The sequence below is a fragment of the Indicator indicator genome, chromosome 14 (genome assembly GCF_027791375.1).
Source record: "Indicator indicator isolate 239-I01 chromosome 14, UM_Iind_1.1, whole genome shotgun sequence".
Lineage (NCBI taxonomy): Eukaryota > Metazoa > Chordata > Aves > Piciformes > Indicatoridae > Indicator > Indicator indicator.
Window position 1 is genome coordinate 13,509,507 of NC_072023.1, and position 22,148 is coordinate 13,531,654.

The 22,148-nt window shown below is 42.0% G+C and overlaps 1 protein-coding gene across 1 annotated transcript in view; it reads right to left on the reverse strand.

Annotated features, from left to right (window-relative positions):
• Positions 1–22,148, reverse strand: part of TBXAS1 (thromboxane A synthase 1) — a 222,765-nt gene that overhangs the window by 640 nt on the left and 199,977 nt on the right. The window contains exons 10-12 of the mRNA XM_054386528.1: positions 3,613–3,701; positions 1,129–1,266; positions 36–198 (exon numbers count right to left, since the gene is read on the reverse strand). Of these exons, the coding sequence (XP_054242503.1) occupies positions 36–198; positions 1,129–1,266; positions 3,613–3,701 (390 nt within the window). The remainder of the gene's footprint in view (positions 1–35; positions 199–1,128; positions 1,267–3,612; positions 3,702–22,148) is intronic.

A 22,148-nucleotide genomic window follows, 5' to 3' on the forward strand; every position in this document is an offset into this window, starting at 1 on the left:
GGCAGTGTGGCCTTTAAGCCTCTGCATGTACAAACCTCAGTTTCTGGACAGGTCTTAAATTGAAACTTCTGCAGAATCCTCAGTAGAGTAATTTTTGTCTCCAGCAAACCCATTTGCATGCCAATGCAGCCACGGGGCCCTGCCCCAAAGGGCAGGTATGCAAAGGGATGTTGTTCCTTTCTGGCCTCCTCTGTAAACCTAGAAGGTGCAGAGATGTAAAAGGGTTGAAAAAATACTTTTTGCTCATGATTCCATGTTGTTGATTTACATCTAAAAAGGGGATTATATCAATTTGCCTTAATGGACAGGTCAAGGTGACTATGGACAGATCATGTCCTGATGGGACTGGCACCCTTAAGCAAACAGAGAACTGACTTATGACCATCAGTCTTTGTCAGCAGGTGATTCCAGGTGAGGACAAAATATTACCTCCTATCTATCTGTAATGAATTGCCTTCATTTGACAGACACACTCTGAAGAATGAGAACTTCAGGTGCAGATATACTGCCTGTGTAGACTTTTACATCTGAGGGAGAGATTACAGCTAAGAGGAAATTCATGGCTGCAATGTGAACTAACTGGAATTAGCAGTGCTGTGCTGTCCCTGATGTGCTCCACAAAAGCACAGCAATGGGAATTTCTCTTTGAAGTTTGCAAGGGGAGTTGAAATCTCATGGGGTTAGACAGGCCATGAAAGACAATTATTACCATTCAGTAATTTAATTCAGCTTGGAAGCAGCCCTTATTTCTACTCTTGGCCCAAAGAGACCAGGTTCCCTTTTGGGAAACATAGAAATTGCCCAGTTCTGTTCTTAGAGCTGATGTACTTCAGTCCAAGACAGATTAATATGGCAGTCTGTATGCAGCTCTGCCTCAACTGGCTAGCTGTAGAATACTTGAGTAATCAAAAAGAAATGAGGCTTCCCTTCCCTTCCCTTCCCTTCCCTTCCCTTCCCTTCCCTTCCCTTCCCTTCCCTTCCCTTCCCTTCCCTTCCCTTCCCTTCCCTTCCCTTCCCTTCCCTTCCCTTCCCTTCCCTTCCCTTCCCATATTTTTTTGTGCTTCTCTTGGTGGAAATACTGCTTCCAGTGAGCATGGCTATGAAGGAACAGCAGAATCTGCCACATACCTCTCAGGAATGAACTTCTCAGGCTCTGGCCAGAACTCAGGGTTGTGGTGGAGATGTCCAACTGCAACTTCAATGACAGCCCCAGCTGGAATACGCTGCCCCAGCACAACAGAGTCTTTAGCTGCTTCCCGAGTGAACCTGCCACAGTGTCATGTATCCCAGATTAATAAAGGTGAAAACACAGCAGGAAGGAACCATGAAAGTCAATCTCTACAGCTGGACCGACCCTGAAATTTTGGGAGTAATACTTCCCCAGTAAAGAAACACATCAACTCTTGCTAGTGTCTCCTGAGGTTACAATATCTGCACAGTAGAACATCTCTGGTTTTTTATGGTTTTCCAAAATACTAACTGTTGAACTGAAATTTTGCTGGTAATGTTGGTTTCAGACTCCTTTTTTTTAAATGAAAACTGCAGATTAAATTTGTCAGTATGTCTAGTAACAGGCAAAGAGGGTACGCTGATTTGCTTCCAAGAAAAAAAAGAAATATGAACTATAGTTTTGAGTTTGTTTATTTGAGAAGCTTCCCCACACTTGGGACAGTACCTGGAACTTGGCAAGGAATGGTTTTAATATTAGGTCTAAATGTTCTACTGCTGCTACAAAAATACAACTCACAAGCCTTGGAAAAGTACATTTTACACACACTCATCAAAAACAGGCATGACGTTAGCAAGAAAAACCTCCAGTTTCCTCCCACCCTGTGGTGACAGGTGACAGAGTGGGACTGTCCTTAGGAACCTCATCATGACAAGAAGATTGAGAAAAGCCTCCTGCCAAAGACAAGCTTGGGGCTGTAAACCTTGTAAAAAATGCTGTGTGGGTGTGCATGTGTGGTGGCAGATCCTGATTCAGATCTTTTTGTGCTTGGGAGGTTTGCTACAGACCTCAGACTAACCCAAACCCAGGTGAGCGCCCTGCTGTCTCAGCCTAGGAGCTATTCCCTGGCACCAGCTGGGAGCACAGGAGTGAGACAATGTGCAGGAGCTCCCTTTGCTGCTCCCTGCATGGTACTTAAAGAGCTGAACAAAGACTTCAGTTTCAGGCCTGTCAGCCTGGTATCATTACAGGAATGCATTCTTTTGTCACTGTTACCCATCTCTCTCTCATAGACAAATAAATAACAGCAACTTCAAACTTGGAACAAACAATGGCATGCTGGAAAACACACTGACAAAACCACATTCTCATACATGAATTTGGTGCTAATGGAAATGTGAGTTCTGGGAAAGAAACTTCTCTGGCTAATAAGTTCATTAAAACCAAACCAAACCTCATTTTATGATGAGCTTGGCTGCTGCTGAATTTTCCCCTAACTCAGCATTATACTCGTAGGCAGTTATCATCTTTCTGAGGTACTGGGCTGTCCTATCCATTCCACATCCATCAAAGTAAAAGCCAGATCAATAAACACCACTGACAATGCCAACAGAAACTTCAGAACAACTTTGCTCCATTCTCATTCTGTTTACCATATGACAAACATTGGTTGTTTCCCAGTGTTTTAGCTGAAACTCAAAGATCCCTGAAGCTTTATCTGGCAAAACAATTTCCACTTGTATCCCATGTATAACATAGTAAAGCTCAGTCTTCTCATCTAGGAGCAAGTATCTTTGACATGTACTCTCTGAACAATCCTGTAGATGTCCATACAAAAAGCTTGAATTCCAATCTTTGTGAACATATAGGGGAGAATATGATTTCAAGTTTTTTTTATTTTAAGGTTCTTGCAATCAAGAGGTAAATTTTTCAAAGGCTCTCACAGCACACTTCATTTTGGCTTCTTTCCAGTCATCTGAATTTCTCCCCAGGCTTCATGAGAAGCAGCACAACTGGCTGACCATTTTGAAAAGTCCCATTCTTAACATCTGCATTGATGCTTGTGATAACTTGGAAATTTGACATTCAAACAGTTTCCTCATTTTTTTCTCCTTATTTTCATTTACTCGGTATGACTTGGTAAAACTAGTCTTGTGAGAACTGGGGCAAAACTTCAACATGTAATGGATGTAGCCACTAGCTGATCTACATTGCCATAACCCAGTGCTAAGTGCAAAACAGTAGGGCTCCAAGTGAAGCACACATGTGAAAAACAGCATAGTGAATGTGCAGCCCTTCCATAGATCAGGACCTTAATGACCAACAGGCTAGGGCAGGCCTCCACTTTACATCCCCAAAGCCTGAGGTGTATGGAAGCAGAACCATCTGGCTCTCTTGCTGCAAAAATGGCTCCGTCCTCTCACCTTGGGGATTGTGAAGAATGATGAGGAAGTAATCTTGGCCAAACTGTAGTAAAAAAACTGCTTCAGAAATACCAGTATTAGCCAGTTCTCACTCAATAGGCCACGCTATATCTTCCAAATGCACAAGCAGTATTGATGTTGGCACAGAGACCGAGGGCACATTGGTCTTCCATCAGCAGATGTCCATTGCATAGAGCTAGTGACCTACCCTCTGGAATCAGAAGAGGTGGGAAAAAATACCTGAATGCAGGTGGGTACATGCGTAATGTCTCTGCAATCACCATATCCAGGTAAGGGAGTTCTTGCACGTTTTGGTAATCAGGAACCATCTGAAAAGGAGGGAGAAAGGAACAATTACATTTTCTCACATTTAAGTGCCAAACTCATCTCAGATTAGCTTTTAAATCATCTATTTTTTACTGGGTATTTTTCCTGTAGAAGAACTCGATGTCTCATCTAAAACAGTAAATGTTAAAATTATACAAAAATGTGGGCAGTAATTAAATGTGTGTATAACATTCCTTTCATCATCAAAACACTTTGGTGCACAGCCCAGCTGAAGATATAATAATAAATCTACTTGCTAGGAAGTATTAAAAACAAGGCATTGCAGAAAGCATTAATAGCTACAGCAAAGCTATTATTTTATACATGCACTAAAATTTACACAAGACCCTCGTTTCTTCCCCAAAACAACAGCAAGGCAAAGCAGGAGCACTTTGTTCACAAGAAAGAGCAAGTCCTTCAGTGATTCTTGATGATTGTGGAGAAAACCCTTTGCCCTTCTCAGATAGTTACAGAAATAGAGCCAAGTATTAGTACTGTAATGCTTAACAGAGGGGATGTGAGACAGCACTGGATAAACCCAGCACCCCAGTGAGGAACAGCACACAGCAGCAAATTGTTCTTCTGAGTAGAGAGGGATGAGGTATACCCCAAATCCCACCCAGCAGGACTCCAATAATGTCTGGCAAGAGAAACCTGTTTCCTCCTGTGGCCACCCATTGTGTAATGCTGCTTAATTTTGCATGGCAAGCCATCCCTGAGCCCATGATTTCAGGTCTGTAAAACCACCAGCTCTTGCTAGCAAGTGATGAGCATTAAAGGCCAGACAAGGCTGTAGGTCAGAGGACTTTGCCCAAGCAGCAAACAGACAGCAAGAGACACCACAATGCAGACAGCTCTCAGCAGCAGTGATCCAACTCAGCTCATGGATGAACAGGGAATTTCTCCCACTGTTATCCTCCTCAGGAAAAGACATTTTTCCCTGTCTTATTCAGTGCTCTCAGCAGAGGGCAGCCAAAGTACACTTAGCAGCATCGTCAGGAAAGCAGAGTTTTGTTTTAAATTAGAGCATCTCCTAAAGACTGACACAGACTAAATTGTAGAAAAGCACAGACGTCAGACTAGACTAAACCTTTTATGAAGATTTGGGGCCCCTGCCATTCACAAAGGGGACTGGATTCTATCCTTCCTTTATTTACTACAGCACTTTTCATGTATAATGCATATTTTATTGAATTTTCATGCAAAAACATATGGTACATACTGAAAATACTAAGCAGAGAACAACTCCAGATGGTATGCAGAAAAGGCATACAATAGAATGAGGATACCTTGCTGGATTAGGGTATCCTACTTATTCAGCACTAAGCCACTGTGCACCATTTCATATTAACTGATCTTTTCTAGGGAGGAAATAGATACATTCTATTATCTCAGTTTTCTGGCTCAGGAAAAAGCCAACCAAACAAAAAAACCCAACCCAACAACAACCCAACAAAAAACCCCCAGGGAAAGTAGTCTAGTCGGACTGAGCAGAACCATTGTGTCTGCTCCTCTCTTAGGGAAAAAGCTGAAAGACAGTTTGTCAGTAGTTGTTTTACCAGCATGTGTAAAATATTATCAATGCAGGAAGGTCAGACTGCACCACTAGTTGTTTTTCTATCACAGTAGCACCTCTTAACTTAAACTTTTGGCTTAGGTCAATGGTTATCAGATGGACTAGGAGACTAAGAGCCACGAATGGCCACAATGCCATGATAACCATGGCTGGAGGCTGTGTGAGGAGCTGTGCTCCAGTAATTTGAACAGCTAAAACCAAAGACAGAAGGATGATTTTATCAACCTTGTTTTGCAGAAAGGGATCCAGGAGCTACCTAATTTCACATGGGAAGTCAGTAGCAGAGGCAGGAAATGAGCGATGATTGGACTCAAATTTCAGGTCTTTGTGCCAAAATTTCCCTTCTCCATGACCACACAGGTGTTCCACACTTTGATGCAAATGCATGCTGCGGTGTGTATTCATTGTTTGTCTGCTAATTTTACATCTCTCTTTCAGAACTTTCCTCTGTCATTTTCATAGTCCTCTCTTGCATCTCTCTGAATCCTGGATCAGCATCTGAGCCCTGCCCCTGCCATCCTTTCTGATTTCATGGCCAGGCTGGTCATGAAGAGTGGGAAGAGGTCAGGCTCAGAATAAATGAGTGGTGGAACCAAGGGCATGCTGTGAGTCTCTGAGCCATGCTCTTTCCACTGGGCCTTCCTGTCTCTCTCGTAATCCCTCTACTTACTTCTGGAGTCCATAATTAAGATAATTATATGGTAACCTGATATAATAAGTAGCCACTAAATCAAACCATACATCAACAAATAATATAACACTAAATTATGGGGCTTTGGTTTGCTCTTCACATAGCTTCTGTACCTTCAGGGGATTAGCAGTTCAGAAAACAAAACAAAGGTGCAAAACCAGCTGATTTTCCTTAGAAGAAAATTCCTTTTGATTACATAAAGAAAAAGAGGTCAGTCAAATGGCAGCACAGTGAACTCTGATATCATGAGCATGGCAGACACATCAGTCATTTCCTACATCTGATACAACCTAATTATTGGCATTTCCATGCTTTTAGCATCAGAGTAGCTGGACCTAATTTAGTAGTTGTTTGCAAGGTCAGACCTATGGCTGTGTAAAGCACACACTAGCTAAGTGTCCCTATTTAGGAAGGACAGTTTGTTGCTTATTTTTCCCTCTCAAAGCAAATATTTTCCACTTGTTTATCTACTCCCTCTCTTCAAAATATTCCTTGAGCCAAGCACATTTCAAAGGAACGTAAATATGCCTTTTTTTTTGTTGTTCAAAGATGCCACTTTAACCTCCTTACTCAGGATTGTTTTTTCATTAAGAGATTCCTTTATGTAACAAGTAGAGACGTGGGGAGGAGGCATCACATTGCATGTAATAAAACATCCTGTATTTTAATTTTGCAACCACTGCTTTGCATAAGCAGCTTGTCCTATGCTTTGCACAGCCTCACAGCATCTTTTCCTGTTGATGTGGAAGTGAAATGTCCATGTAACATCTTGTGGCATTTCTCTGCATGCATGTTTTCCCTGCTTGATCTCCAAGGTGTGGTGGTACACCCTCACCTATCCCAGACCATTCAATTACTTCTGAGGTCCAGAATGCATCTGTATTGGCCACAAACTTTCCTTTTTGACTGATTGAATAGGCCTCTATTCCCTATGAAAAGGTAGGAAATGATTTCTCCACCCTGCAGAATACCCTGAGGTGAAATACCAGCAGTGATTATAAAATTGCCTATGTGCTAGAAGCCTCATGTGTGTTTTAATCTCTGTATAAAATCCAAGAACGATAGCTGCCTTCAGATCCACCTCTGCTTTTCAGTATTGGTCTCAGCATTTTCTAGGCAGGCAAACCTATTTTTTGCCAACATCCTCAGTTAACTTTTAATTTGTCAATGAACATCATGGGAATCCAAGTGCTGACAGGAGGGGTCTGGCCAATCTTTCTGCTGCAGTTTGAGATGTTACTACTCCCAGTTGCTCACTCCTCTTTGCTGGCACTGCCTAGTGTCACTAAAGCCAAGTCAGCAGAAGGGAACTTTCGCCTGCACCTCAGTTCCTTTCATAAAATGTCCAGCATAAACTCATCTTCAGCAACAGTTTAAGATGAGATACTAACTTTTCCCCAAAGCAGCTGATGAGTGAGGCACAGATCCTACTCTACCACCTCTTGTTTGGGAATGGTGATCCAAGTACACATCAGTGAATAAGAGATTTTCACTTAACCTATTGGTCATGGTCTGGTGGTGCTCAGCAGCCAGAAATGAAAAAAAAATCAGGGAGAATTTTGTGTAGCTGACAGAGTGTGACATGCACCTGAAATCAATTTGGAAGCAGCAAAGCCTGCAGAAACCACATTCCTCATAACTAGTGCTGTTGAGTCATGGCCTGAGACTGAACCCATTGTGGCTGCTGAGAAATTGCAGTCCAAATCAAATGGACCTCACAGACAGGTGTGACTGTGTCAAAGTCCATGTCAGAGAGATGACATGTAGATCTGCTTAAGTGCAGATGCAAACCCACAATTTATCTGTGTATGCATAACTACACAGCCCACACTGGCTTGCCTCGAAAATGAAGGCTATGGATCAGAATAGTATATGGTGAGTTATAAACAAGCCAGCATCTCCTCCAGTGGCTCTCACAGCCCCTCCTCCCTTTCAATTTGCCAAAATTGCTGTTCAGACCATAGTCATGGCTAGAATTCACAAACAGGTCAATAATGTTTCTTGATTAAATGGATCAAAATCTGTTGATAGATGAAAGAATCTGCCTGTGGTTTTGACCTCTCATTGTTCACCTCTAGGAGCTGCGTAACAGAACTAGAGCCTGCATACTATGCTCAGTCTGGGAGAGGAGGAAGAAATGCAAGAATACTATGTCATGTTAGGTTTGTCCCATGACAACCTTACTAACAACCACAGCAAGAAAGGAAAGGTTAGGGACAGGACAGCACTCAAAATCTAGATCAATGAAAAAAAGGGGTGAGATGGTTCAGCAATCATCTACCCTTAACTTGCTTAAAGAAAGCTTGCCTCATGTTTTACTGCTTCCACAGTAACATGCTGGAAAACCTGTAAAGCACCAAACTAAAACCTCCCTATAATGTCAGGCAGTGAAATAGGGACAAAGTCAAAGAAATAAAATTTCTTGGCTTTACCTTTAGAACTTGAATATGCCCTGCTCCCCTCTCACCCCCACCCCTCAAAAAAAAAAAAATAAAAGCTTAAGGCAGTCCTCATGTAATACTTACTGCAAAATCTTCCTCTTTGTTGTCTTGCCATGGGGAAACAGGACCGTGAAAGCTCCTGAGTCCTACTTGCACCAGAAGGCAGGTCATGGCAGAAGGTGTTGCTTTAAGACAGCAAAGAGTATACCTAAAATCACCAGTGTTGGCCATTTCCAGTGACAAAAGCCTACAGAAGAGTATTTTCTAGCAAAGTATTTTGTTCTTGACTACAGAATTGACAACAAGGTTCAGGAATGAAAAGTAGGACAACAAGCCTGATTTTCAGATTAAGATACAGCAGTAAGAGGCTTCCTGAGCTGCCTAGTACCTTTCCTCTTGAATCCTTACAGCACACCTTGGTAGCACTAAAGCCTCAGCAGCAGCATTGTGCCTTTACACGAGCTGTCAGAAAAGAGCGTTAAAGCAAGTCTTCAGCTTCATCTCATCATACTTCTTTCTCCAGAAGCAAGCAAAGACTATCCAAAACATGTACTCCCAAGTTTTCCCTTCATTGCTTTATTCCATGTGGGTTACCTGACACATCTGTCATCTGCTTGGATTGTCATTCAAATGGAAATACAGCAAGCAGGCACTCACTACCACCACTGGTGGACGTTTACTGAGTTCGGGAGCATTATTTAGTTCACCAAGGCACTTCCCAAGCTTCAACAGCATTAAGCACCTCAGACATCTCAACCACCTCCTGACTCCGCCTAAAGACCATGCATGCCAAATACACTTGGTAGCACAGCTTTTTGTTGAAAACACCTGCCAGTCACCATCACACTTGCTTTACCTCCACCCTTCATGCTCCCCTCTCACTGGGATCGTTGCCATGCAGATCATGTGAGCAGAGGCAGAGGCAGGTGCCAGGTTCAGAGATGGTGGGAAAGGCTGGTGCACCAGTTATGCACTGACAACCACACTACATGCAGACCTTGCAGGCACATTCCCTCCATTACTTTGGTGCAAATCCATGCAGCTCCCTGGGGTTGTATCAATGTAAGGGAGAGGAAAATGTGATTCTACGTATGTGCCCAGTAGCATTGGGGAAAGAGCCAGAAAGTCTAAAGTTACACCAATGTCAACTCTCTTTAATGTTACTTTGCTTTTTGAATGAAAGGCTCCAGACAGAAGACAGGCCTGCACTACCTCCAACAGCTTTTGCAATCTCTTTGTAGCATTACTGTTCATGAGGAAACTTCCGTGAGAGAAAAAGACTTCCTAAAACTGGTGTCCCTAAACCAAACAGATAAACAAACAAGCTGCAACCAAACCACCCAGAAATTATCTTCCATTTACAGTACTACTGATACATGGAGATTGTCAAGAACAGAATGAGTGCCATCAGGTAGAAGATCTGGGGAAAATAAGGGCAGGAAAAAAAGAAGATCACTAAGGAAACACTTCGTCAGGTGAGCTACAAACAAAAAGAAAGGAGAAAAAAAATCTGTTTCAATCTTGGTTCTGTAAATTTGTAAACCTCACCTAGTTCCACATTCCTCTGCCAAGAGAAGTGGGTGTTCTTAAACGAGAAGTGAATAAATAACTTGGAGTTAGACTAGGAGCTTGGGAAGGGGCATGTCCCCAGTGTGCCAACAGTGCCTAGCCAAGCAGCTTTTAATACACAAATACTCCTCCTTGGCTTTTTTAACTTTGGTTTGTGGAGAAGAGTAGCTCCTCTGGAGAAGTGGCTCCCTACCTGTATGCAAAGTGTACCTCACTCTAGCTATTGATGGATGTGATGTCATTCCTGGCCATGCATTGCAGCAGGCTAAGCCCATCACAGACACACAGACTATCCATTTCTCACCTCCTTAAAAGCCACTCAGCCCCCAGGAAACACCACTCCACCCCCACCCTCCCCAATTTTCTCCTCAGCCCACCAAGGCTCAAAAGTCTCTTTCTACACTTGTCTGACACAATCAAAATTTCTACTTGGGTGGCAGAAATGCTGAATGGTGAAGGATCCCAGTGGGAGGGAGGGCAAGGAGGAAATTAAACAGGAGAAAGAGCTGCCAGAGGCCCAAAAGACTGAGAAAGAGTATTATAAAACTGGGGTAGGTCTGTCTGAAGGGCATGTCACCAGTCCAAAGCACATTAAGCACTGAAGTTCGTGCAAGACTTAATCTTTCCTGCTATAATGTCCCTTGGTGGTTGCTGCAGCTCTAGAGGAATAGAGGTGGGCTTTTTTTTTCCCCATCTCAGCAGACACTCATGATATCACATAAGAGCCAGATGATTTCATTTAATCATTCCTGCTCCAGCTCCTATTTTCTGTATGGAGGTGAAAGTACTTTAAATTAGGGCCTTGTCTATAAAAGGTCCATGTGTTTAGTTAAATCAAATGTTCATTTCCTCATGTTACATTTATAGTAAAAGGCAGCAGCATAAATTTTCATGCTGCAAATAGAAGTTATCATATGGCTATGTAGTGATGTCCTCTTCAGTTGTTCCTCAACTCTATGGCCTCATATGCTTGGAAGCCTTAGGGATCAAGAGGTGAATCAGGACCAAGTATGCAGTTTGGGGAAATATCCCCTAGAGACTATAGTCCAGCTTACCAGGAGAGCAGAGCTTTACACAAAATAAATCACTTCGGTAATTTGCCCTTCTGCAGATACTTAAGTATGGGCTTGAGCCAGTGGCTGCTGAAATCATTTGCTTCAGCAGTTGCTGGGTGAGACCTTCTCTGAATGAGTAAACAGGCAAACATTCACAGCAAAAAAACCTGCAAGATTTCCCCATCAATCAGTGTAATTATTATTATTTGCTCTGACAAAGGCAGATCAGTTTTAATACCATATAACATTGAAATAGTGCCTCATGCTTTGCAAACATTTTATGTACATTAGGTGCAGTACAACAATAATAAAACTTTGCCTTTCCATAGCTGTTTTTCCCCCGAGGCTTGCAAAGCATTTGGCAAACATTAATTAATTGGTCATCTTCCAAATGCATGTGTGAGATGCTCCTGATAAATACTCCCTCCCTTTACACAAGGGCCCAGCAGAGGTTCTGAAGATTAAGGCAAACAATTTACAGCATTAAGAGTTGAGAACCCACCATAGCCTTCGTAAGCAGCCTCAGTGTGACTCCCTTTAATGGTTTAAATCAGAACAAAATGGGTTAAACTACACCAGCATGTTAACCCGTCTGTTTTCCCAATACAGAAGTGAGGGAAAAGTAACACAAAAAAACCTTGGGATTGAGACACACACCCCCCCCCAAAAAAAAAGTGAGATAAGAATAGATCTACTGAGCAAAATCAGACAATCACAGTACAAAATGCATAATTACCTTAATCTACCTGCAGAAAAAGCACAGCACAAAGCAGCAGCAAGCAGAAGCAAGCAAGCCAAAAGCCCAAGCCAGAAAACTACACTCCCATCTCTCCTTGACCTGCTGCTATCACAGCAGAAGAGACAACACCCAAAAAAAAAAAATGGAACCCAGAAGCAGCAACCAGGACAGGAAGTCTCACACATTACAATCTGAACTTCAAGTCCCATAATACTTTCCTCCAGCTAACACTTTGATTTTTGAAGCTGGCATGACTGCAGCATGGTATGAATAACAGCAACAGAGTCAACTCAACCCATGACACTCCCATGAGTAAACAGGCAAATATTGCTCCAAATGCATAGACCTAAAATGACCAAAAAGGAAACAAGTCCATTGCATGATGTTTAAACGTCTTCAACAAAAAGGAGCTTTGTTTGGTTTTAGTTGCCAAGATCATAACTCAGGGCTCAGTCTATCCTTGAGAAACTGATGGTACTAAAAGCACAGAAGCTTTTCTGGTGTCAAAGTTCAAAGTCCTTGCTGTAGACTTCAGCACCTCCTACATAATACAGGTAGAACCTACAAGTTAATGCCACATCCAGGCCTAGCTCCAAATTTTAGCATGTGGCCTTTCTACAAGGCATGAGAGAAAAGTTTGTTCCTGTTGAAACTTTTCACATCTTAACAGAAAATATGAAAAATGAAAAAAGAAAGAGGAAAACTTATTTTGTGATCAAACCCATTCAATGCCTTCTCTTCTTCTGCTCCCTCTGGAAAGTGCCAGCTGCTTTGGGTACAAGGAAGCAATTTAAAATTGGTATATGAAAATGCTTGATAGAACTTGAACCTTTTGCGTTTTGTTCCTCCAATGCATGAAGAGGGTCTTTAAAAAAAACCCCACCTACATGCCAGTCCTAAACCCACTACTCCAGGCTCAGTGGGGAGCTGGCTGTGAGCAGGGGTGTTTGCTACCCTGACACTATCCTACGACAAACGTCTCGAGATGTTCAGATAAAGCTGTCTGTGACGAATGCTGACAGATGCCTATTCAAGGATTGCTTTCCTTTTCTTTGCTTACTCTATCTCTCCTCCATCTGGGAACACAGACATTTCCCTAAGCCTGTTCATGCTTAGATTTAGTGAAGCCATCATGGTGTCATGTTCTGGCGCTGGTTTGTGTCTTTGCTTTCCTTTGCCCTTTGTAGAGCAGCATGGTTTGGCTGTCCATCTGTTTATGATTTACTTCACACAATGACTTGGTCCTGATTACACTGATAGGCACAGTAGGTTATTTGAGGGCCAACTGGACCTCTGTAACAATACTTAAACTGTACACAAATCAAAGGAGTATTTCCAATTAAAAAAAAAAAAAAAGAAAAAGCTAGTGGAAAAACTCCACTGGGACATCCCCCAAGAGGGATTTTCTTACCCTTAATCCCAGGAAGGAAAACCAAAAGTTTAATTTTTTTACCTGGAATTCTTCTGCACTAATCAGTGTCCAAGTGATCCACAAAAACTAAAGTAAAGACAAGAGTAGAAATTGAGACCTTGGTCTTTCTGATGTTTAAAGATGCATATTGGAGAAGAGATTATAAAGAAGAGCATCCTGTTCAGGGTGCTGTATCTTTGTGGCTTCCTTTAGCACAGACCTCAATCATGGTGCAGAGAACCTATGCCGATTTGCACCAGCTGAGGATGGAGCCTGGGAAGGCCTGGAGCCTGCACCCTGCCAGCGCTCCCCAAATGGCTGCACTTCCCAATAAGAAGCCCCTCCCTACATACTGAATCATTTGCTTTCATAAGCACATGAAAGAGTGGGGGGGGGGAGGGGGGAAGGCACAACTTAGAAAGCTGCAGATAAAGTCACAGGGTCAGCAGCAAGAAAATAAAGAATTCAGTTGTAATCTGAACAAGGTCATCTCTAGCATGTTTTAGGATGATATAAGACTTTACAGGGAAGGCAAATGGAAAGTATTGCTCATGATTTCTTCTGCTTTATGAGTAAGCTGCTTTGACCTTTATTTATTTATTACATCACAGTCCCATAATGATCCTGGTGTGAAGACCAATTTGCTGTTTTTTCTCTCTTGCTTCTCAAGCATATTTTTGCTTCTTGAACCTGACCCTTTTCTTTCTTGGTGCCTGGCCACCTTGTTCATTTATCTCTCTATATTTCCAAAGATACCCTTATTTTTACAATTCCCCACACCTCATCTTTGTGCTGCCATTTTATTTACCGCCATACTACTTTAATACTCAGTATTTTATCCTTTGCTCTGTTCTGTGCCAAGTTGCAAAAGCTCTGAGGTGAAGGGGAACCCAGCCCACATGGTGGTACCCACCTGTATTTGAGCCAGCCCTGACATGAAGGACACTTGATCCAGATGCTGGTGAGACACAAAAGTGGCACCCACAAAGTGACACATTTGATGAATCATTCAGTATGAAAGAGCACTGTGAAGCCAGAAAAGTACATAAACCATAGCACTCTTCAAGGTGTTTACTAGCAATTTTGACCATATAAAACATCAAATAAAAGATGGTATCCTTTGCCCTTTTTAGCATGAGTTGTGGCACAAAGATCTATAGAAATCTATAGAGGGAATAGTTTGTGGGGAGAGATTTTCTGAGACTACAAAGACAGAGCACAGTTGTGCTTTTCCTGTAAATGGCCTATCACACACAGAGGAACAGCTAAAGTTATCAACCCAAATCATTCAAACACTATGAAAGAGGCCCTACATATTTAGAAACTGGCTGGAAACCACATGAGATTTATGGCAAATAATAGTATTTTTAACTTCCTTTGCCTTCTGGCTTTTGAGCTGGGATTCATGATTTCAGTCTCACCTTTTCAATTAGAAACCATTTTCCCCTTTATTTATGCATTCTTTTTTGTTTTAGTAATGAAAGATGAGATTCTGGTTATGCACCTGACTTCAGTGATTTGTGAGAATACAAAACAAATGCCAGCAAGTTCCAGTGTGATGGCAGGATGCTGGTAATATTCCATTTACAGAGCACCATGAGCTATCCCTGCCTGCCCTTTGACCATCTGCTGTTAGTGCTCGGCTAGAATCACACCAACCTTTTAAAAAAAAAAACAAAAGTCTACAAGACTCTGAACTGCATGTGAACAAACATCTCAGAAGCATGAGCTGCCCCTCAGTGCTCACAGTCTTGTAGCATGTTTCAGGGAGAAATGTGTGGGTACTACTGCATGAGGAGCCTTGGGGATTAAGTATCCAGCTTCCTCTTGAAAATGCCAAGCTGGGTACCTTGGCAAAGCTTGACACAGAATGAAATTGAAACATGCAGACAAAGTAATTGGGGGGAAAGTGTGCTGAGTCTATAGATAGCATTTTGTTTCTGCTGGGTACTAGAGATGGAGTGGGGAAGGGAGGAAGTTAAGGGGGAGAGAGGGAAAAGAAAGATAAATTTTGGTTGCTGCTGTCTTACGCAAATCCACTTATCTATGGCTGAAGCCCAGACAGCTGTGTGACTAAATGAAGAAATTTAATTAAAAAGTAAAAAATTAAAATCAGCATTAAAAAACAAAACAAAACAAACAAAACCAAAGAAAACAAAAACCCACAGAGAAAAAACAGGACTTCATGCTTCCCACACCTACTCTGATATATAAAAAGAGACTATCTGACTGATGAAGGGTGTTTATTATTTCTTTGACTTTCATGTGTGTAAAAAAATCTACAATTCTTCTAGTGAACAAGCATGATAATCACAAAGTCAATGGTATGTTGTTGCTAGTCCAATCCTTTTTGTTCTAGTATAAATGACATCATGCATCATCTTGGTACTGTCAGTCATATAATACTTATGATGCACTAAAAAAAAAAAAAAACATAAAAGGGGGTTGGGTCAATTAAGAAGGAAAAGATTTTGGAAAGCAGGTTACCTAGGATCATATTCTGCCTTACACCTTTTGTATGAAACATGTTGATGCGATTCCCTTTTGCATCTCGTGCACACCTGCTTTCTGCCAGCATAACTCAGAGGAGCCTTGCAGTTTTCCCTGCCTTAGCTCCCACAGCATTTGCGATGCAGCTCAGAAGAGCCAGAGCATCTTGCACTTCTGTCCATACACACTGCTCCTCCTCACACATTTGCTTTCCATTTCACATTATGGCACAGTAAGAGCGATTGGTATTAGTACTTTTGGCCTCTCTTCTTGTGTGCACACATGTATGCCTGTGTATTTTCTGTAACACATCCATCAGTTTGAAACGGTATAAAAATGACTAAAAAAAAATTAAATCTTTAAATCTCAGAAGATTTGAAGTGTCAGTGCTGCAAAGTCAGAAAATTCATGCCAAGTCCTATTTATCTAGGTCAGGATGTGGGAAGACTTTTTTTTTTCGCATTCCACATATGCACATCGCCCTTTTTTTTGCTCCGTAGCTCTACACAGGCGGGGAGCTGAAGAGACAGAGAGGACGATGGCTTGCTCCCTGCTTCCACTGGACCTGATAGAAAAATCCCTTTTGTGTTTGTTTATAATGGAGTCTTGTCTCATCTCAACCACAAGAGATGCTTCGGCCAGTATATTACAAATACCGTGCTGACAGTGTGTGCACATAGCTCTGCCTCAGTACCACATCACCACTGGCTCTTCTTTAAAGCAGAAGAGAAAAGCAGCCTGCAAAACAAGGAAGAAGTTAACAAAAGGCTTCATTTATCTCCAGCTGATACAAACGTGACAGCGGGAAATGCGGGGTCAGATTCCAGGCACATTATTGCGAGGGCAGGAGGAGCATAGGGAGTAGATGTTGTGTGGGGAAGCTACAGGGCTCACAGTCAGAAGGTCAAGTCCTGACACAGCTTTCCAAGCGAATTTGGAAAAGCCTCTTCCTCTCCTCCAGCACATCTAATAAGAGATTGTGTGCATACTGTTGGCATGCTCAGAGGAAGGCAGCATATGATATTCCTGCTCAAAGCCTGATCATTGCACCCTACCAACAGTAACTCCCCTGTTTGCTTGTTTTCTTAAATTTTAAGACATGGATAAGGCAAGTTTTGACAGTTAATACTGGCACTATGCAAACTGGCTGAATGGACAACAAAATTATTGACAGATTAACAAACAGAAATTTTACAAATCCCTTCTGCATAAAGAAGTGAATTTAACCTAACATTAAAGCTTTGCGTTATAATGTGCAATTGCTGTGGGAAAAAAGTTGTGATGGGTGTTACACACTCAGCCACACACCAGCAAACAGGCAAAAAAACTCACCGCTTGCCTAGGTTTGCATGGAAAAAATACCTGTAATTTGAAGTTTAAGGGATCTGCTTTCACAGCTTATCTATCTATGATGCCCTTGGGTCCCAAACAAGAGGTGGAATCCACGGGGATCTTCCCAGCTCCCTGCACCTCTGCCCTCTCAAATTATGAAGAGGGAATCATGCAGGGAAACTGCTGCTGCTATGGAACCTCTGGAAGAGAAGCTGCACCAAAAGTGCTGCCCAAGCAGACCTCAAAATAGGCTCCTGCAGCCAGTGCCAGGGCACAGAAGCCAAGCACATGCTGCTCTCATGTCCTGGATTCCCCAGAATCCAGAGGGAAGGCTGCTGGGACAAGGCAACATCGCTCTACTGTGTGTGGCACTAGCAGCACATCCTTACTCTGGCCTGGACGATGCCTCACCATTTGATTATTCTTCCCATCATGCATCTTTTATGTCATTAGAGTGAGTTATTAATCAGGTGATCAGGAGCGGCAAAGCTCCTCACAAATCAGGGTGACCACAGCAAGGGATGGAGCCAGTACTCTGCTTGGTGTTGGTGTGCTTCCTCCTTGCTTGAGCTAACAAATGGCTTGTGTTCAGAGAGTGCTGTGCACGACCAGGCTCCAGACAGGACACAGCATGCTCTGCACGGCGGGAAGTGAAAAGGATATAGTTTCTTTTGTCAGCTTGACTTGGTCTTAATAATGTTTAAATATCTGAAGGTCATTAAATTACAGAGTGCAGAAATTTAGCACAAAGGTCTTTTCTCTAAGATTATCTACGTTTGCTGAAGTAAGACAACAAAAGAATATAAACTGAACTGAGCAAAACCAACAACTGCTGCTAAGATGCTATTCTTCTCAGTTAGCCTATATGCTGAGCCTACAGAGAAGGCAGCATTTCCTGTCCCTCTTGCTGACAGTTCAGTATTAGGACACAAAGGCAGGTCACTGTCCTTGGTGATATGGTAAACAAAGATAAGAGCTGAATGCAACAGAGTATTTTTTTTTAACCCTGATAATTCACTCAGAATAAATTCCATTGTGGAGAGATTTATTGTTTACTTAGCACTCCTCAAAAGGGCTCCTCAGGAATGCAATCTCCTTCCCATGTGCTGGGCACAAAATACATGTTCCAGCTGAAGGCACTGGCCAGGCCTGCTCAGGGCATCTGCTACTTGTCCCTGGATTCACACATACAAAATGAAAGTGAACCTGCTGGAAAAATACAGCTCCAAACATTTGCTCAGATCTTCTGGTTATCCTAGGTTGGGAACTTAAACAGATGTCTTCAGTAGGCAGCTGTGCTCATAAAAACACTTTGCCAAAATGCCAACGAAAAAACCCACTGCTTTCCCTTTCTGCTCACAAAATGTCTGCAGCAGAGCAGCACAAGAGTGAAAAAGCACCAGTGTATTTTCTGACACCCTTAATAGGAGAAGGATCAGTCTTTCCTCTACTTCTCCCAAATAAAACTGCCCCATTCCCTTCCCCTCACAGCACATCTACCCAAATGCAGACAGAGGATGCCACTGGTGGGGAGAGCATGGGAGGAAGGCTCCACTGCCAAGAGGAGAGATTGTCTTACTTTCTGCTGTGTAACGGCTCAGCAGCTTAAAGCAAGGCAAGAGTTTAAGTATTTACTGATTTGGAGCCTAGGGCATCAGATAAGAATTTGAGAGCTGTGGGTGCTACCACAGAAGTGGCCATTTAATCCTATTCTGACTCCCCCTTCCCACTTGAGAAGCAGCAGTAATACCTCTCCACCAGATTGCCTGGGATCTCTCCAAAAGGCACATTTGGTAGATTTCTCCTAGCAGTAGCAGACATAACTGCAGACCCAGCTGGACTACATTTAGGCAAACTGCCTTCCAGAAGAACATAGAGTCAGGACTGGAAAAACAACAAGGGATTTCTCAGGGTTTGTGTTATATATTAGACATTCCCTAACTTTTCATACAGCTCTGGATTTCAACAGAGACAGGAATCCCTCTTCAGGACACAAGGAGATTTGTTGCAATGCAGTTCTTAAACATGTGCCTACTGGGGACATCCTAGGATTGGCAGAGATGGAATACCTATGGCCTTGGGCTGCACTGTAAAGTGGATTAAAGTTTAAAATGTTTCTGTTTTCTTTTCTGAAAGGGCTAGAAGCTTAGCTGTTGCTAGAGTTTCCAACAGTGTTCCTGGGGATAGCTTTTGCAACCTGATCTCACCTCCAAAGCCTACATTACTCACCCATTCAGACTAGCCCCTCTATATTTCTCTGGGCAGTTAAGAAGTCTCCAGGTCTCGGAGCACTCCCTCCATAGGATATACATCTTCCTTGCATGTTTTCAGATCACAGCTCATCCTGCTCAGTGGGTGCCATTTGCTCCACTGATTGCAGCAGGCATGTGCTTGCTCTTTTTCAGCTGTTCTTGTAACCTTTTTGTAGCCTCACCCCTTCCCAGATAATCTGGCAACTCAAAATACAGAAGCAAGTTTTGCTGTCTCTTCCAAGAAAAGTTTTTCCAGGATCACTCAAACATGCCAAAATCACAGAAGAATTATGAAGGTCAGTACACACTGCACCGGCATGTCATCTAGCTTCTGATACTCAGGTCAGTCAGGGTTTATTAATACAAGCAGTGGTTCCTGTTTCAAGTATCATCTTATTGCATGGAGAGCACAAATGGAACCTGAGCAGTTGTGGAGCCGTGAACAAAACAGTGGTAAAATCAAGCTATTCCTCTGTAGTGTAGAGCACCCATGGAAAAGAAGAGATATGTCTGCCTGAGGTCATCACCTTCAAAACACACCACAGGGCTTACCTGTTGTGTCCTAACCCTCATTTCATGCACTTAATGTCAAACTAAGGCCCTGCACACACACAACTGCACTCTGTGCTATTTGTATAGCATACAGCATATTTTTATTGATATGCCTTTGATATTTGTTAGAGCAATATGTACTTATTGGCAGAATGGTGCTGGGCCTGAACCTTACTTTCACAGTCTACTTAAAATAGCATAACAAACCAGGAAAAACCCACATCAGCACAAGTGCACTTTTAATGACTCCTTTCACTAGACCCATTTATGCCAGTACAGTGAGAAGAAACAATATTACCAGGACACTTTGCCAGGGAACTGCATCTATGCAATAATACATCACAACGCAGATATGCAATAAATGAAGCTGATAAATGAGCACTGATGGAAGAACCACATGGTATGTCTGACCTGTGTAAAAGTGAGGTTGCTGAAAACAGCAAACGATGTCCCATCCAGATATGTACATGGAACACATGACACAAAGAAATGTGCTGGGCAGGAGCTTTAGCAACTCTTAGAGCAACTCTCAGATGTTGCTCCACCAACATCTACCAGTTCTCATAGACGCCCATGCCTTGTCAGCAATTCCTCAAAAGAACTTGTGTTTAAAAAGAAACAAAATTATAAACTGCAGTGCAACATCTGAAAAAAAACACAGTAAATGGACTGACAGAGAATTTCTTCAACCTGTGTAAGTCATTTGCCTATCTCTGCATAGGGGAGAGAAAGAATCAGCCCCATTTTAAACAGTGGTGACAGAAAAGAGCCATAGAGCACATCCCCTGATGGCAGACTTGCTTAATTTGGCTAATAGACTGGTTTAGAGTTTGTATAATTATATCAGATGAGAAATCTTTGTAATTATATCAAAATTAAGGTATAATGTAGAGGCATTAAAGCAAACTAAAGATGCTTGTGCAGGAAGAAAGAAGTTATGCTGATAGAAGCAGTTTTATACTTGTATATTTCCTTGTATACTAGGAAGTTGCATGGCATTAACTGCATTTGTTTCTGAGTTAATGAAGCTATCAGTTATAGCTATGTGATGTGTACAAATGTGTAAAGCTATATACACATGTACACCCACCCACATCCTGTTCTGCCTTCAACACTGTACACAGAAATACACTGTGCTTTTCTGTAAGAGCAGCCATTTCAGCAACCTATAATACAGAACAGGCAATTTATAAACATTATTTTTCAACAAAGATTTAATTTTAAGACAAACATAAAAAAGGACAGATCAAAAAAGACAGACAGGCACCCATCCACACAGTATTGGCTAAAGTTTTCAGTCACAAGCCACTTCAGAGCTAAGCAACAGAGTCCTGTCTTAAGACACCCTCTCACACACAAACACACATGCACACACAAAGGAGAGACTAACATTTATATTTCCTACTTTGAGAGACAGGAAACCTCACTTTGCATCTGCTTTTTTCTCACTAAGAAGAATAATTTTAATTACAGTAACTTGGCAGGAAGCCAATTTTGATTTTTTTAAAATGACATCTGTCTAAGCATTTTTAAACTTCCTGCTCAATGTAACTTCCTTCATTTTATAGAGCAACACCCAGTTATAGCAAAAAGGAAAAGGGAGTAGCAAATGATTTATTAATTTTTCATGTTAACTCTTATCAGGTATATCAAGTGGTTCATTGTTCTGAGAACTGATGGTACAGAAAGCAGATTTACAGGGGGAATTTAGGACTCAAGCAGTCTGGGAAAGGAAAAAAAAAAGACAAAAAAAAAAAACATGCATGGAAAAAAACAACACAGTTGTAACTTAACCCTAAAACAACAGTTTCTGTTCCACAGACTGATTTTCCTCAGTTCAGCTAAACTTTTAATTTTTTTTTTCAGGAAAAAAAAATAATTGCGAATAGGTGCAATATAATTAAATCTGAGAACATGAGCCATCAAGGCCAGTGGACATCACTTACATGAGCTTAACTTTGGGAAAGTCTCTGCTGTATCAGTGAAGTTCCTCTGGGCTTGGGCAGAGTGTGGACTCAAAGTCCACATTCCAAGCTGGCAGAGGCCTCTGCTTCAGTCAGGTAACCGGGACAGGAACAAGAGCTCCTCTAAACAAAACTGACCACAAGCATTTAATTTTTGGACTCTGAGTATTAAAGCTGCCTTTTCTCCTTTTCATTTTGCCATTAGTTGTGGTCTACAAGGCCATTATCACACAGCTTGCTCTTTTTTCTCCTCTCTGAAGAGCTTGGTGAGCTGAGTGGTGAAAAAGAGGAGTCAGAAACACCACCAGAGAAGGAAAGGTGAATAATGCAGGAGCAGTCAGAGCAGAGAACACAGGAGAGCTGAAAAAAGCACAGCT